At 39.4% G+C, this 18,596-nt stretch overlaps 1 protein-coding gene across 1 annotated transcript in view; it reads left to right on the top strand.

The window, feature by feature from the left end:
- The window catches only part of MAP3K13 (mitogen-activated protein kinase kinase kinase 13), a 162,331-nt gene that overhangs the window by 114,770 nt on the left and 28,965 nt on the right, over positions 1–18,596 (top strand). Inside the window, exons 3-6 of the mRNA XM_077754437.1 lie at positions 5,542–6,101; positions 13,050–13,230; positions 13,806–13,808; positions 18,057–18,248. Of these exons, the coding sequence (XP_077610563.1) occupies positions 5,627–6,101; positions 13,050–13,230; positions 13,806–13,808; positions 18,057–18,248 (851 nt within the window). The 5' untranslated portion in view covers positions 5,542–5,626. The remainder of the gene's footprint in view (positions 1–5,541; positions 6,102–13,049; positions 13,231–13,805; positions 13,809–18,056; positions 18,249–18,596) is intronic.

Below are 18,596 nucleotides of genomic sequence, written 5' to 3'. Positions count from 1 at the left end.
ATAATGTCAATGTAATGCTTGATGATGTCACTGAGTTCCCTTAATCTATCCTTCATTTTTATTATTCATTTTCCTTTTTGCTCTTTATCTTGATTGCTTTTCATTACTCTGTCCTCCAGGTAGCTGATACATTCTTTTGCTTCCTCTAATCTGCTACTGATTCCCTCTAGTGTATTTTTAATTTCAGTTATTGAGTTCTTCATGTCTGATTGGTTCTTTTTTTTTTTTCCCCCTACCTCTTTGTTGAAGATCTCACTAGGATCCTTCATTCTTTTCTCAAGTCCAGTGAATGTCTTTATGGCCATCACTTTCAATTCTTTATCAGGCATGTTGCTTATCTCTGTTTCATTTAGCTCTCTTGCTATGATTTTGTCATTCTCTCATTGGAACATATCCCTGTCTCCTCATTTTATCTCTCTGTGTCTGTTTCTATGTATTAGGAAAGTCATTTATGTCTACTGATCTTGAGAAGGTAGCGGCCTTTTGAAGAAGAGGTCCCATTGTGCCCTGCAGGGCACAATGTCCTCCTTTCCCCAGAACCAGTCACTTCAGGAGAGTCTCCTATGTGGGTTGTGTGCATTTTACTGTTATGGCTGAACCTCACTTGCCTTCAGTCCATTTAGCTGCAATGGCCCACTTTGCATGTTGTGGTCCAGGTTTGGTTCCTGTGCTAAAGGGCCAGTCTGGGGCTGCTGTAAGTTTGTATTTAGTCAGTGTACCAGATACCGGCCCTCAACTCATTTTTCCAGGCCACACTGAACTTCAGGACACTCTCCCTGCATCGTCCCCTGAGAAGCTTTCATTGTTGGGCAAGTCCTGCAGACAAACCGGATACCTACCTTCAATCCCTCTGCCTGGGCTGCAGTGACCCTGAACGACAGGGCTCTTTCCCTATGCTGCCTTTGAGAGGTTTTTGTTAGTGGGCAAGGCCAGCAGTCAGATCAGATGACTGCCCCCAGACTGTATGTTGGGACTACAGACACACTGACTGGCAGGGCACTCTCTTCATGCTGTCAGTTACAAGGTTTGCCTCCTGTGGCTATAGTGGAACTAGTGTGGGTGGTTACCTTCCCCTCTCTCCAGGGCAGGAGTCACTTTGCAGTGGTGCTGGACCCTGCTGGGGCTGCTTGAAGGACGAGATGTGGCTGGAACTGTCTTGCAGGGATGTGTGGGCCACTCTTTTGATCTGATTTAAATCACATACTAACGATTTTTTAAGGTCCATTAGAAAAAGCTCTCTAATTTTTATTTAAGTTCAAATCAAGATCTCAATAACAGATCTCTATCCTGGGAAAATCAATTTTATGTTATTACTTAGTCCCAGTTTTAAAATGGGAATAATGCCTTAGTAGCAGAGATCTCTCTTAGCCCTAGATACTGTTATACGAATTTAGAGATGGAAGAGTTGTATTCATTTTGAGGCAAGAAAATGCCAAGCAAAGAGAAGACAGCTTAGGAAGAGCTCAGCACCACTCAAGGAATCTCAGCAATAATTCTTAATTTATAACTTTATTCAATTTTAATCATACCAAAATATTTAGGGGGGAAACTTTTTAAAAGATCTTTGATATACTCATATTTATGGTATAAAACTCAAAACCTGATCTACTATAAAAATTACCCTTTAGGGGCGCCTGGGTGGCTTAGTCGGTTAAGCGTCCGACTTTCGCTTAGGTCATGATCTCGTGGTTTGTGGGTTCGAGCCCCGCGTCAGGCTCTGTGCTGACTGCCAGCTCAGAGCCTGGAGCCTGTTTTGGAGTCTGTGACTCCCTCTCTCTCTGACCCTCCTCTGCTCACGCTGTCTCTCTCTCTCCTAGAAATAAATAAAAATACTTAAAAAAAAAATTACCCTTTATTAGCAACTTGGGAAATTTTGTATTATATAAGAAAAACACAAGAACTCAAGGGCTATCTGGCCACATCGCTTCCTCCATTCCCTTTTCTCTGTGCCGAATCCATTTTGGCACAAAGCCAAGGTAATTTCCAGAAATTGGCAGTGCCCTGGCAAATGCACAGCTGCTGCCCATCTCCAGGCCCTGCCTACTAATTTTGCACAAACCACTTCCTCCTCTTGGGGCTGAGAAATTCACAGGGCAAGGGAAGTGTGCCTGGAGGGCAGGTATGGAAACATCACCTTGTGCTCTTGCCAAGTTCAAGAGCCCTTAAGGGTGACAGCAGCATCACCCCCCCCTGCCCCCACCCAGCTTCCTACTGAGAAAGGTGACATTCCAGCCTTGCCCTTTTACTCTCCTGCTCTTCCTTAATCTTTCTCCACTTGACTCTCAGTGTTTAAAGATTTTGCCTCATTTCCCCCCCTGTATTCATTTTTTAAATTTTCTAGTAAATACTAGCTGTGACTTCTCATGCACTAAAAGCTCCAAACAGTCAGTTGCTGTGAGGGTACCTGAGCCAAATCTGGACAAGGAGAGAGAAACTGAGATGGCAAGAGACAGCGCAGATAGTGGGGAGCTGCCTGTGTTGCCTGTTTCCACTTGGCAGCTTCTTCACTGTGCGGTGGCAGTGTGTGGGTGCACATGTACACACAGGTAAAATTTAGCAATCTTTTCCTCCTACACTTTTCGTAAGTGTAGTCAGCTTTGATCATATTTTCAGAGAGTCACGGTGATGATTTCTTTCCCTTTGTTCTTGTACCTCTCTGTTTCTCTGCCTTTGTTGGTTGAGATTGGACCTGATATTCTTGGTGAGCAGAGGGAAGCCTCTTTGTCTATACACATCTGATACATGCCTTGAGGTTTCCCTTGCTTCTGCCCCCTCCCAGAGCATTGCTGAGTTGTCAGTAGCTGGGTGGCCTTTCACTGCTCTTTTGACTGGTACAGTCCACCCTCTAGGTGGATACTTGTGCTTTCTTGAGAGTAGCTTTAGTGCATGTAAAATAACACTGTGAATTACTATTGTTTTTGTCATCAGTGATCATGGTATCAGGGCTATTTGTTTCTCTTTGAATAAACAAACAGCCAGACTAGGGAAAGAGTGTAGGATGAGAAAGGAGGATTTGTTTTGGCTCTGCCACTGATTAGCTGTTGCACTGAGCAGGTCAGCAATATCATATGAATCTGAATTTGAACATATGAACATTATTCTCATAGGTAAAGCAAGTCGTTTGGACCATATTCCTTGGTAGACATTCCTTGATAAATATCAAACCAAGGGGCACCTCAGTGGCTCAGTCGTTTAAGAGCCCAACTCTTGGTTTCTGCTCAGATCACGATCTCACGTTTTGTGTGTTCGAGCCCTGCATCAGACTCTGCTCTGACAGCATGGACCCTGCTTGGGATCCTCTCTCTTCGCCCCTGCCCTGCTTGTGCGTGCTTTCTCTCACTCATGCGCTCTCTCTCAAAATAAATAAACCTCAAAAAAAAAAATCGAACCAAGTGTGATGAGCATGCTGAAGTTCTCTTCCTTAGACTCATTCCCAGTGCCACTGGGGACCAGTCTACTTCATGTGCACCCTTAACCTCGTAGAAATGGAAAAAGGTTACAAAAAAACATGCTTTTCTAACTTTTAGTGTATGATTTCATTACAATATGTCAATAGGGAGCAACTCAGAGTAAAAATTGACAAAAATGGAACTTTACCAGGAATTAACATAAAGTTCTGTAGTCTGATTCAAAGAACAAATTGCACAAATAGGTGTTTGGCTGAAATTCACATATTCCTTTGGGTGTTTGCATTACCCTCAAGTCTGATGTGAGCCAAAAGCACAATGTACACCCTGTGCTGTATAGCATAACCATGAGTCCCAACAGCAAAGGCAGACTGGAAATAACTGCTGAGGCAGTGGCCAGGTCACATAGTATCAAGTCAGCAGTCTTAAAAGACCTCAAGCAGAGCAAGGTAAGGGAGGTCAAAGGCAAGAGAGCTCAAGGTTGTGGCAGGAAATCAGGAAAACCAAATGAAGGGATCAGTAATGTGAAAGCTGAGAGATCAGCACAAAAGCAATGGGGTGGGGAGGATGGGGTGACAGGAATGAGGGTGAATTCAGCAAACAGCTATTGCTGTAACAGAAGGCTTCAGCCTTTCTTTTTATTTCTTTTCCCCTCAGACTTTATATTCCCAGGCAGCTTCCCAGCCCCTAAATTTCTCCATGCCCTAGAATTTAAGTCCACCTCCTAGCTAGCCTTATCCAACCCAACCTCATCTCTCTGATTTATTTAAAGGAAAATCATCTGCATTATTTTATGAAGTTTCAGAGCCCATATATGAAGGCAAGGCATTATCTTTACTGCTCCCCAACATTAGCTGGCTATTTCATTATTTCTGAGTTACCAAACTTCTCACGCATGCCCTGGTGGTTTCTGCTTGCCTCTGCTAATGCTCTTAGCCAACCTGACTTCCTTTCTTCTGTGGATCTCAAATCATCCTCCTTTCAAAGATTCATCTCGAGTCCTACCTCTGTTTTATTTTTTTAATGTTTATTTATTTTTGATAAAGAGAACCTCCAAGCAGGAGAAGGGCAGAGAGAGAGAAAGAGAGAGAGAGAGCGGATTCAAAGAGGGCTCTTCACTGAGAGCAGAAAGCCCTGTGTGGGGCTCAAACTTGAGATCCGTGAGATCATGACCTGAGCCAAAGTTGGACACCCAACCAACTGAGCCACCCAGGTGCTCCTCAAGTCCTACCTCTTTCATTCAGCCTGAGTTAACTACCCTAGCCCCTATTACTGTTTGCCTTCTGTACAGCTCTATATAACAGAACATGGCACATTTGCCCTGGGGGGAGGGGATAGGAAGGTTAATTCCCTCCATATAATTATATATATGTATATATAATTATAACTACCCTTAAGTAGTTTATAAGCTTTGAAAGGAATGAACTGTGTCTTGCCAAGATTGCATGGTACAGAAGAGAGTTTGGGAATTAGGAAAAATAACCTGGTATTCAATCTTGGCTCCATGATCTTTAGCAAATATGTACCTCTCTTTAGGCCTTAACTTGTGTGAAAAATAGGCATAGTGGTTCCATGCTGTGGCTTCCTAATGACATGGATCAAATGTTTAGATCAAGATCAGAGCTCACAGCACTTTTTTCATCTATGAAGCACTCTAAGGAAGTGAGTGGTTATTATAAGAGATGCTATGGTGTTATTAAAAAGGAATTTGAGGATCTGAATTTTGAGTTATATTTTTATTTCTGCTCTACCACTTACCCAATATATGACCTTAAAAAGTTTTTTACTTCTTTGTAAAATGAGAATGACACTTTTACAAGGATTATAGTGCTGGTGCTCACTTACACATCAATTTCTAAAAGCCAATTGTAACTTTGCAAGCAGGTTGCTAAACTGTTATTAGCTTGAAACTTATCATGGGGAGAGTATTTAGACCACAGAAATCAGTAAACACTACAAATCAATTGCGGAGGCTTGTTGGTTTTTTTTTCCTGCAAAGCTGGCTACACAGTATTCCATCATGTGGATGTATTTGACCAGTCCCCATTGTTTCATGTTCTTGTTATAAACAGAAGTGTGGTAGTGTGGGTGACGAGAAGAAGGGTGAACTCCTGTCCTCTTCCTGTTTCCCCAGGTTTTGGAGCCCTCTCTTGCATCAGAACTCTGTCCTCCTAATCCTCTGAGCGTCATCTCCGGATCCTGGGCACACTCATGGCACGATGGCCGACCCTCAGGAGCACCTGAGCTGCTCCTCTTCCCCACACTTACCCTTGAGTGAAAACAGAACCTTCAATGCACTACAAGATGAGCTCACACCTACGGGGAGCCACCCTTCACCCAAGCTCCTTAAGGACCCGCAGGAAAAGGGGGGGGGACACACAGAGCTCCCCGAGAGCATGAACAGCCCCATCACCACAACGGTGTTGACGAGCGTGAGCGAAGATTCCAGGGACCAGTTTGAGAACAGCGTTCTTCAGCTAAGGGAACAAGATGAATCGGAAATGGCCGTGTCTCAGGGGAACAGCAACACCGTGGACGGAGAGAGCACAAGTGGAACCGAAGACATCAAGATTCAGTTCAGCAGGTCGGGCAGCGGCAGTGGCGGGTTTCTGGAAGGGCTGTTTGGTTGCTTGAGGCCTGTATGGAATATCATTGGGAAGGCATATTCCACTGATTACAAATTGCAGCAGCAAGGTAAGCTAGAGCGTGGACTTGGGACACATTTCCTGTGTAAACATACCGCCACCATTCACTGGACAGTCTCTGATTAAAAGAACTAGAACCAGATGAATACCCCATACCAATCGCCTATAAACCTTCTGACTGGAACAGATTCACATTTGGTTGGTCTTCTTTTCAAAGCCCATCTTTTGCAGCTGTCCAGTCAAGTGGTTTCAAGTACATAAAGGTTACATAAAGACAATCCACAGTGTTATGAGGGAGAAAATGTTAGTGCTCCTGTTCCTCCTGTCATCATTTTAAATTTCTATTTTCATGCATGTTTTCATACATATTTGGTATTTGAATACAGCTGTGTGGACACATAATTTATAAATAAATCACACAGTGAATGCATGTTTAAAAATTTTTTATTGAGGGGTTACCTGGGTGGCTCAGTCAGTTAAGCGTCCGACTCTTGATCTCAGCTCAGGTCTTGATCTCAGGGTCGTGAGTTCAAGCCCCACACTTGGCTTCACACTGGGCGTGAAGCCTACTTAAAATTTTTTATTGAAAATTTGTGCAGTTGAAAAGTCTGATGGCCACTGGGTTGATTCAAAGCCAGACAGAAGCCACATGGTGCTGTGCCTTAAGATTGCTGCCCTACCAGAGGTTGTAGTAAAAAGGAATCATTTTCTTTTTTTGTTTAATTTTTTTAATGTTTATTTTTGATAGAGAACACAGTGGGGGGAGGAAAAGAGAGAGGAGACACAGAATCTGAAGCAGGCTCCAGGCTCTGAGCTGTCAGCCCAGAACCCGACACGGGACTCAAGCCTACAGACCTTGAGATCATGACCTGAGCTGAAGTCAGTCACCCAACTGACTGAGCCACCCAGGCACCCCAAAAGGAATCATTTTCTTACAGCCAAGGCACAGAAAGCTCACACTGTGAAGAAAGAACAAGTATCTAACCAATGAGAAGCATTATTATGTCTAGATCTCACAGCTTTTGGAAAAGTAAATTTACTCTCATCATTGTGTAATTTGCATATTCATATATTCCAATTCAAGCATTATGGTTCTAAAGAGAACACATGGCCCTAGTGTGCTTTATAACTCCATTTATATTCCTTAAAAGAATTCTTTTCTTCTTGATAGCAGAAGTAATATATGTAGAAAGATTGGTAACTTACAGGTAAGTTTCCCCAAAAAGTAGAACTTTATATCTACGACCCCTAGTTTCCACTATTAATGTTTTTGGTATATATTATGTTAGTCATATTGTGTGTGTTTTAGTGTGCTATTAAAGATACAGAGTCAAACTATTTTGTTACACTCTTTTACTTCACATTGTGAACATTTCCCATATCATGAAACATACTTCTTCAGCATTTTTAATGCTTGCATTATATTAAATTGTGTGAATGTGCCAAGATTTATTTAAGCAATTCTCAGTCACTTGGCAGTTTGCTGTTTTTAGTGATAATAAGCTACACTGCAAAGAATATCTGTTTATTATTTAATTTTCACAAATATCTTTGATTATGTCTGTGATTATTTTTATCATGTCTTTGGTTTCCTTAAGATAAGTTATTAGAAGAGGAGTGGTCGGGTTAAGAGGGTTTGTGGCTTTTTAAGGCTTTTGATAGGTATCTTGGTAGCCTTATGTAAATGATTGGTTAACAGTTCTTTCATCAGGACATTTTGGAAAGGACCAGAAATATAGACCAGAAATGAGACTGTTTTATTTATTTTATAACTGCATGTTGGACTCTGTGACTCTCTCTTAAAAATATGCTCATCTCTTTCAGTCGTGACTGTTGATGGTGTTTCCACAACAGCCAGTTGACATCAGTCACCACTGACCACTTTTCTCATTTTTTCTCTCATTTTCTCATATTTCTGAAACACCTTCTCTTCAACCAATACCAGCCTCTCCCTCTATACCCCTTTTCCATAAGTGTATTGGGATTTGTTGGCAAATCTATCGATCCCAGATCTGCTTTCCAGGATTTGTCAATCACAATATCCATTCCTGCTCCATGCAGTAATTCTTTGTCAGTCCCCAGGATCTGTTTGCCTGTCTGTCTGCCTCTCTCTCTGTCTTTCATACATCCTTCCATCCCATTCACCCTACACATTCCACCCTTCTTTGTCCTGCTGTGGTTTTAAGGCTCCAAGGAAATTAAAAAGTTTTCCCTTGTCACATAAAGTTTAGGGGTTTCTATGTTAAACAGTATTATTATTTTAAAAATTGGGAATAAAGATAAGCACAAAGGAGAAAATAAATATCACTTGTCATCCCACAACGCAGAGATAGCCACTCTCAATTTTTTACTTTTTTAAAAGTTCCCTCTTTTCTACTTAGACATGAAACCTACTAATATCTGCTTATGTGATGAACTACATTTGGTTTTAGGGTCTGGTTCAGCCTAATAATTATTTTGGTGGTAATTTGGAGGTCTCGGGATCAAATGCAGCATTGAGGTTCAGGTTCATAAAGAAGAGCAACAGACACATTTTATGTGTCTGTCAAAAGGAGCGTTAAAAACTTTTGAATTGTCCTGTAAACTTGTATTTAGTTGTGACTTTCAGAGAGGCTTATTTTAAGAGTAAATAAGAAACTGGCCTGCCCAGCGTAAGCTTACAAGGCAGCTTACAGCTGCCTAACTCCTCAGCAGATGACAGGATTCCCCACTGCGGGCTAGTATTGCTGGGGACCGACCGTGAAAGAGACTCACTAGCCAGAAACTAGGTGTAGTTTTTTTTCCTTGTCAGCTCTGAGATCAGGGAGCTAATCTTTAATCCTGGATTACAGTCAACTAGAGGATAGCACACAGAACAGATGTGTCCCTGCATTTGGTACTTATGAGGACATTTCACTTGATTTTTCAAAAATTTTAATGACATCTTCATCTCCCACTTAGTATGTTGGTAGTGAAGTCCAAGTAAGGTAGTGTGTGTAATTGAAATCTTTTACTGCCAAATTGTTCCCAGTCTTAAAGTAAGTATTGTCAGAGTCAAGTCTGAATACAAACAAAGGAGAACTTACGCCTTAAAGTGGGTGAACATGCGGTTAGGGATCACAGTAGATACTGGAATTAAAATAGTAGTCATAGTGATGAATCAAAAGGTAAAAGCTGGACAAGGGTACCAATGAACAGATACAAAAGCAGTAGAAAGTCCGGGACTAATCTCGGACCAAACACAGCCAAGTCACTCATCAAGTATCAGGGGCCTCCAATTTTTCACATCCTCATTATTAACATTCTTTTTTCTATCATTTTCCTATTCTGTGGCTCCCAGCTAGATCTTGATGGGGAGGTTGGGATGCGATAAGAGGACTAAATCACGTCAGTCAGTTTTACTTCTGATACTTCTGTCCAGTAAAAATATTGATGGGAAGGTGGTTGAAGTATTATTTCATACTCTGTTCCTGAATTGCCAGTGTGGTCCCCTCTATTTTTCCATGGATAATTAAGGCTTGGCTAAACATAGCTGAATAACACAGGCATGAGCTACGGTTGGCAGAGTAAAATTTGATTCTTTAGTATCGTATCATCAACCTTTGATATTTGAGTGCCAAATGTATTTATTCTTTGTATTTTAATAATTCGTTTATTTCTGGGGCACCTGAGTGACTCAGTCAGTTAAGCGTCTGACTTCGGCTCGGGTCATGATCTAATGGCTCATGGTTCAAGCCCCGCATTGAGCTTTGTGCTGACAGCTCAGAGCCTGGAGCCTCTTCAAATTGTCTCCCTTCCTCTCTGCCCCTCCCCCGCTCATGCTCTGTCTCTCTCGGTCTCTGAAAAATGAATAAACATTTAAAAAATTTTTTAATAATTCATTTATTTCTCATTTTATAAAAATACTAAATAATAGGTATTATTTGTTTTAAAATAAATTGTAGGGGTTCCTACCTAGCTCAGTCGGCAGAGCATGTGACTCCTGATCTATGGGTCGTGAGCTTGAGCCCCACATTGGGCATAGAGATTACTTAAATATATATAATACATTAAAAATATAATAAATTATAATATAAACATTATTAAATGATATGAAAAGAAAGAAGTATTTAACAAATTGGCTTGGAATCATTAAATTACTATATGAATTTGCGTCGGTCCTCACTCCATACACCAAAATAAACTCCAGACAGATGTAAAGTAAAATCAACTATAGATAACTCTTATAAGATTGGGCAATAGAACAAATTACAAAGGAAATGACAGGCATCTATGAAAATATTTAGTTCAAAAAATAGTAAAAGAAAAAGAAAAAGTCCTTTTAAAAAATATTCTCTTCATATATATCAAAGAAATAGAAAACTCTTTCCAGTTGATGAGAACTACAAGACCCCAACAGATAAATGCACAAAGGGTAAAAACGACCATTCATGCACAACAGATGTGAGTATTAAACAAATGTGGAGAAAATATTCTACATGGCTGGCAATCAAAGTAGTGCAAACTTATAAAACACTACTTTACACCTAAATAAATTAGAACCAAAAAGACTATTGACAATATCTATTGCTGGCAAAGTTATAGTAAAAGGGACACACTTATACATTACCACTGTCAGCAAAAACTAGCAAAATCCTGTTGAAGGGCAGTTTCGAATGGTATACGAAGAGCCAGAAAACTGTACTCTTTAAGGTAAGGATTGAGTGTGAGGAAATAATATAAAGAAAGAAAAAAGTGTCAAATTTAAACCTGCAAACAAAAAGAAAAAGGTAAAAGGGCACAATAAGCAACTATTAAAGCTGATAATAAAACCTGTAAATACATGGGAAATATACAATACATGAAAAAAGTAGAAAAGATCATATGTCACATATAACTTTTACATAGCTGTATACGTATGCGCAAAGATGAGAAGGTTAGATCAAAACTGAATATTGAATGGGATTGCAGGTAAAATATTTTCTTTTGTTTTTTTTTCTAATATTTTCTGGTGTTTCTAGCACTTAACAGTAAATAAAGATTGAGTAAATATGGGGTAACACCCAAAGATATCTAATTTTAGAAGTTATTATATTAAAAATTAGGATAACTTGTGCATTTATGAAGAATATTGCCCAGTATGTTCTTGCCCCAGAATCCATTAAGAGTACTTTATTCAGCTCTTGAATGGCCAAAATGACACCGTGTTTAGTTCTTCACTGGACCCCTAACAAGTATACCCCTCTTACAGTATGCCATGGATATCTAGATATTGATATCACACACATATCTGTGTGTGCTGCACGGATAAACCCTTGGGGATGGAAGTGAGACTGTGTGAGACACGTAACTCTTGTCAGTCATTCAAAGCCAGCAAGATACTTGAAGCAGTCAAGCCTTTAGGTTACTCTTTCCCTCCACATCTTACATGGTATCATTAGATTGTGTGGTGATTTCGTATCTGTGAGCTATTTTTATTTTAGAGAAATTTGTTTTTATATAACATCCATCTAATTTCAACAGAGCAGAAACCTTTAATCTGCTCATAGCAGAACAATGGGTTAAATACCTATGCTATCAACCAGTCTCCCTATTATTTGTTGTGTTCTATGTAATCATATATGTAAGTCATGTTTTAACCCCTGTAATGAGAAGCCACAACTTATTAAGAATATACAGAATTTCTTTTCTCTTAAGGTTGAGAAAGTTAGAGAAGAAGGAAATATAGTTCCCTTCTAGGTACTAATGACTTCTTTCTGCTGCTTCATCACCATAGTAGATGTGAGTTGATTTGCTTTCAAGACCAGAATATCTTCAAAGCTGACTCAACACTGCTTTGTTCAATGTTCTGCCAACAGTGACCTTTTAGTGATAGGTGATCTAATGAAAATCTCCTGTAACCTTTAACATTGTCATCATCCTCTCCCCACTCCATGGGACTTCTGGTTCTTTGATGTTTATTTCTTAGTAGTGTAGAGACTATGCAGTGATAAAAAGTGGGGCAAGGAGAAGGATCAATGGATCATATTCTTCTTTTTCAGTTCCATGAGATTAAAGCACATATTGATTGAATTTTTAAAGTGCCTTATTTAAAATAGCATTTTGTTCACTATAAAAGTAATACAGACTCATGGTAAAAAACTAATACAGAAAAGGATAAAGAACATAATATGGATCATCAATAATGTCATCACTTAGAAATGACCCCTGTTACTTTTTTGGTGCAAAAAAATCAAAGTGTAAGATAGAAATTTGAAAATAGCACATCTATATGAGTAAATCTATCATGGCCAATGACCCTCTCAATTACTTGAGAGGCAATGTGGTACAGTGGAAAAAGCACTGTCCCTGGAATCAGCCAATTCTTGAGTTCTGGGCCAAGTTCTGCCACTTACCAGCTATATGACCGTGGGTATGTTCCTTAATCTCCTTGACTCAGTTTCCTCACCTAACAATAACCATAATAAGGCCAGATTTATAGGATTGTTGAAAGAATAGACACATGAGATATAAAGCTTTATTTTATACTAGTGCTCAATAAAAGGTAATTATTAATATAAGTATTATGCATAATTAGGTCCTTAGGAGAGTATCATTGAAAATTCATTCAGCAAGGATTAATTGAACATCTGCACTAGAAATTCAAAGAGGAATAAAACATCACTTACAATGGGTGATGGGATAGGGATAGTGGTATAGAGACAAATAGGAACTTATTGAACTTGGAAGCTTGAAGTGAAGAGATGGGGCCATGGAAATATCAAAATATATTTTGTTTGGAAGAGAGTCTATTGGAGATCTCTGATCTGCTTGATTTCATTGGTTTAAAACGGACACAAACTAATATGTGAGAATATCTGCTCTGTAGTACAAAGACTCATAGAAAGGTTATACCTTTTGGTGAGTTACCAGGTGGGAGTCAAAGTGTAGAGATCATTTTGGGTGATGCTGAAGTTGGTACCTTTGAAGCGGCTTTGTAGAATGGTCCCTGAGCAAATTCCAAGATCCCTTTAAGTTTATTTCTCACTTGTGTGCCTAGATACTTGGGAAGTGCCATTTGAGGAAATCTCAGAGCTGCAGTGGCTGGGTAGTGGAGCCCAAGGAGCTGTCTTCTTGGGCAAGTTCCGAGCGGAGGAGGTGGCCATCAAGAAAGTGAGAGAACAGAATGAGACGGATATCAAGCATTTGAGGAAGTTGAAGCACCCTAACATCATCGCTNTGTTTTTTTTTTTTTTTTTTTTTTTAAGAAATAGAAAGATTTTCTTTCCCCCAATAGCTACATATGAGTTCCTGCTTGGAAAGACATATTAAGAATACTCTATAAACTTAGTACTATGCAAGGTGTTTGGGGAAGACATCAAAGAAGATTCAATGAAAAGTCATGTGCTTAAGGATCTTACAATCTAGCAGCTCTTTTTGCCAGAGCACACCCTTCTCAGAAAGGAGATACATGGGACACAGAGGGAGAAGGTGGATTCTTGTGAAACAGTCAGATCTAGAATCAAGCTCATTCATTAGTGGGATGACAGAGGTCATTTCAAGGTAACCTGTACATCTTAAAATTCACTTAACAAAACAAAGCTAGCATCTGAAGTGATCACAGAACAATTAGCCCCTGTGCAACAGATAGGTACTTTTGATTAGTTTCTATTAGCCTCCCTTCTTAAATATTAACTTGTAATAATAGGCACCATCAGAGTATTTCTCCTTGCCTCAAGTTTTGCTAGATCCCTTTTCAAGAAATGCCAAACACTCAGCTTTCTAAATCTAATGATAGTGGAGTTATTGGTGATAGTAAGTTATATACTATGTTCATTCCACAAAGTAGTCATTTCCAAGAGTGTATGAGTACATCTTTCTAGTTCAGACTGTTATTTTCATAATATTAGCAGGGACCACTAGCAAAAAGGGGAGGCACATAGATAAATTTGCTGAAGTTCCCAAATTTGGCAGTACTGAGCTTTAAATACGTGTAATCTCTTCTGCCTCTACCTTTCTCTTGAGTTCCCTGTCTTGCCAGCCTTCAAATTCTGCCCTAGCCTTCAACAAATGAATAGTGAGTGACTTTACAAGAGGGAAGATGAAGAACAGAAAAGCTAGTCTTTAGTTAGAAGGAAAGTTTAGAAACTAGAGCTTCTTGGTATATATAATATATATAGTATGACTGACTGATGAGGTATGACTATATATATACATATATTTATATATAGTATGACTGACTGATGAGGCTACAGCTAAAAGTGGAATAATATACAAATTCCCCTTCCCTAATCTAGGAGGAACTTGTCCCAGACCCCAAGAGGGATCCTTTCTTGATAAAACTTTCATTATAAAGGTAAACAGGTCATGTGATAATTTTTCAATGGAATCACATCCCTAAAGTAAGGAATAGAAATCTTGGGTGCCAGTTTTGTAGAATGGGTTTAAGTGAGTATTGAGGTGGTGTTTTGATTCCCAAAGAAGACCCCTGTATGGAAAGGGAATGAGGTGTGAGAAGAAGAGAAACATTCAGTTGGGTTACTAACTGAAGTGCTTGGATTTATTTCCTTGTAGAAGTCACATCCATACAGTGGACGTGGGAGAGAGCTTCAGTTGCTGTAATGATTCTATCTTTTGTTGTCCTAATAGGGTAGGAGGATATGAGGTGAAAATTAAGTTCTATAGAGATGAATTATAATCTTTCTGAAGATGATAAATTTCAAAAGACAATTGAAGGATTATTTATAGACAGACAATCAGAGACTCACCTCTTTCCTTCATTTTCCTTCACTGAGAAAATCATCACTTCTAATATGCTACATTCTAAGTGGAAGGAAGGGCCTTTCATTTAACTTCCATTTAACTAAACTTTTAAGCTAGATCACTAGGATGCTGAGTTTGAGACACAGAATATTCTGTAGATTAGCATGGCTTTTTGGCCTCCTGAAGTGAGCTGGGCTGTATGTCCCAGCTATGAAGGCTTCCCAGCGAGATGTCCTGAGTAACTAAAGGTAGAAATGTGTCCTATGAGTATGAGCATGAGAAGCTTTATTTTTCCTTCCTTTCTTTTGCTTTTTCCATTTTCCTTGCAACCTTTTCCCCACCTCACTCCTCTGACCCTCCTACCTACATATGCAGTTTTCAGCATTTTGGACAAGTAATGCCCTACCAGTGCCCCACTTTTAAGGCTGATGATGCTCGAATAGTCTTTACCTCCACATGGAAAACAATAGTGAGACTGTGCCCCTGGCCCATTACACCACACTCTTGAGGCATTGTGCAGTGTTATGTTTGCAGCCATCTGTGCTATGTGTTGCTTGGCCAATGAATCATTCAGGACCGTCTGGAAGATATGAAGGCATGATTAGATTTTAGTATGTCTCTCTGGATACCGATTGCTGTGCCTACAGCTTCCTTTGAAGTAAGAACCGTGTACAGAAGGGGAAGTGAAAGAGAAGAATTCTGTATTTTTTTCTCCCAGTTTTTTGAAAGCGATCTTTAAAAAAACCCAACCTGACTGTTCCTAATGGAATCAGGTGCCAAAGGGAAGAAAAGGTAGCAATTAGAAGTGATTATAGAGCTGCTATTTATAGCTACTAAGAAGCCTTGTCATAGTACAGGGTGGATGGAGTGATTGCTTCCTATTCATCAGTCAAGAAACATGAAGAGTACATAACATCACTGTTACCCTTTCTGTCTGTTTGTGTGACAGGTTAAAACATAGTTGAATAGGCTGCTGAGTGGCTTCAAACAAGTATTTATTTTGATATCCTCAAGTACGATACATTGTTCCTGCCTATTCGTTGTTTTTCTGTAATGAAAATTAAATTGACTGCTTATAGTTGTGGTATATTTGTACTTCACTGAGCTCTCCTAAAAGTTAGGTAATGGAAACTGGAAAAAAAATTTTCATTAGAAATGAAGATGAGAATTCTGGGTAGCTTAGAAAATGATTAGAGAGTAATAGAAACAGCTTTGTGGCATTTGACAGGCCTATGAAGAGCAATTATTCTTCCTGACCTGCCTTTGTTATAAGATTTTCACATGATCACAAGTCACGGCCTCTAAATCCTCTTGTCATCATATCATTGCATATGATAAGTTTTCTTCTCTTTTCTCATCTTCAGAACAAAAGTTTGAAGTAGGGCTAATATGACTATTACCACTTTTCTAAGGGAACGTTAATATAGGAATCCCCAATATGCTTGTGTATACAGAAGTTAAAAAACAAAAGAAGGAGGCCATGTTGCATGGTGAGTGTGAGAACAAAGGCTTTGAAGTTATACTGGATTTGAATCCCAGCCCTGTCACAGGTATATGATCTAGGACAAGTCACTTTCCTTCTCTGAGCCTTACCTGTAAAAATAGAAGAGGTCATATTTATTGGGCAGTGATTTGGGGGCAGATTAAATAAGACAAATAAACATAGAAATATTCTGGTTAAATAGATGTTCTTCCGTGTTAGTTCCCTTCTTCCTACCCCTTGCATCTGCATGTGTTTCTGTGAAGGATTTTATCAGCAGAGGAAGTTAAGTTGATGTTAAGAAGAAATATTTGCAAAAATGGGGCACCTGGGTGGCTCAGTCGGTTAAGCTCCCAGTTCTTGGTTTCGGCTCAGGTCATGATCTCACCATTTCATGAGTTCGAGTGCTGCATTGGCTGACAGTGCAAAGCCTGCTTGGGATTCTCTGCCTCCCTCTCTCTCTGCCCCTTCCCCACTTGTGCTGTCTCTGTCTCTCTCAAAATAAATAAATAAATGTAAAAAATATATTTGCGAAAAGAAAAGGAAAGAAAGAAAGAAAAGAAAAAGAAATACTTGTAAAGTGGGGTGCCTGGGCGGCTCAGTCGGTTAAGCATCTGACTCTAATTTCAGCTCAGGTTATGATCTTACAGTCCTTAGATCAAGCCCCAGGTCAGAGTCCATGCTGGGTGTCAAGCCTACTGAGATTCTCACTCTCCATCTGCTTCTCCCCTACCCTACTTGCTCTCTCTCTCCCAAAAAATAAAAAATTTGGAAAGGACTTGCTGTGAACTTCTAAGCCTCATGGGAGAAAGAAAGGAATCCAAAGAAGCCAAGACTTTCTCTTTAATTAAGGAGCCTCTAGTCTGTATGGGGAGAGGAAAATTGCAAGTACAAAACTATTGGCTCCTGTGTAGCATAGGAATTTAGAGAAGAGAAAGATCTTCTTGGACTGGAATAATCAGAAAAGGCTTCATGGAAGATGTAGGAGTTGATGGAAGTACAGACCACATAGATATGTGATACATTACATAATACTGTTTTTATTCTAGGGGCACCTGAGTGGCTCAGTCAGTTAAAAGTCCAAGCCGTGATTTCGGCTCAGGTCATAATCTCATGGTTCTGGGATCCAGCCCTGCATCAGGCTCTGTGCAAACAGCGCAGAGCCTATTTGGGATTCTCTTTCTCCCTCTCTCACTCACTGTGTCTCCCCTCTTGCGTGCTCTCTCTCTCAAAAATAAATAAATACAAACATTAAAAAACATTTTAAAATATTGTTTTTATTCTAAACAGAAATGTTTTTCAAAGACTGTATAATAAAGAAAATTGACTCTTGGGTCCTCAGTGTAATTATCTTAAATTGGGCAAATTTAAAATTCAATTATTAGTAGTAAAAATAGCAATATTTTGTTTGAATTCTTTCTGTACACTATGTATAAAACCCCTTATTTAATTTTAACAGGAAGGTATTTAAATTATTCTTAAAGATCTAAAACAATACAATCCCTGGCCTACACACATGTCAGGAAAAGTGCTCTTTGTCCCAGAACGGAATGGCCCCACTGAAAAGCACCAGATACAGCACAAAACAGAGACAATCTGGAGTGAATTAAAATTGTCTGTGTGCATAACAGGAAAGCCTATAGACGAGATGAGTTTTAATGGTAATTGATGAATCAGGAAAGATTATGCCTTTTAAAAATAATATGGGTCAAGAACTGGGCCTTAATTAGTACACTTATTAAATATTTTTAAAATATAAATATGGATACACGTATGTTTGTATGTATGTATGTGTTTATAAATGTGCTTGTGTTTTCTTGAAAGGGGTGTTTGTACTCAGGCCCCGTGTTACTGCATCATCATGGAATACTGTGCCCACGGACAACTTTACGAGGTTTTGAGGGCTGGCAGGAAGATCACACCCCGACTGCTAGTGGATTGGTCTACAGGAATTGCCAGCGGAATGAATTATTTGCACCTCCATAAAATTATTCATCGTGATCTCAAATCACCTAAGTGAGTTTTGGAGCTAACTTTTCAGCCATTTTGTTGTGTTGCTTGAAATAAGGAATTTTATCGAGCATAGTTGAAATTTTCAGACACCATGCTTTCAGTTCAGTTTAAATCGGCACAGTGGGTAATTCTATTTGCCTGTTTTTTGGATTATTGTTGACTAATTGACTTACCTAAATGGCAGATAGCTCCAAGCACCTGACACTAGTTTTCTCCTTTTGGTTGCATTTTGATTGTGCAACCAGATAATTAATACCAAGCATTCCCATCTGATGGCTTGGTTTGTTGTTTTCCTACTGTGTTCCTCAAAAGACCCAAGTTTTAAAAACTGAGTTTCAAAGATGTATAACA

Source organism: Crocuta crocuta, unplaced genomic scaffold, assembly GCF_008692635.1.
Source record: "Crocuta crocuta isolate KB4526 unplaced genomic scaffold, BGI_CrCroc_1.0 scaffold70, whole genome shotgun sequence".
In the NCBI taxonomy this organism is placed as follows: Eukaryota; Metazoa; Chordata; class Mammalia; order Carnivora; family Hyaenidae; genus Crocuta; species Crocuta crocuta.
Note: the sequence above shows the minus strand (reverse complement) of the source record. Positions and strands in the feature narration are given on the sequence as shown.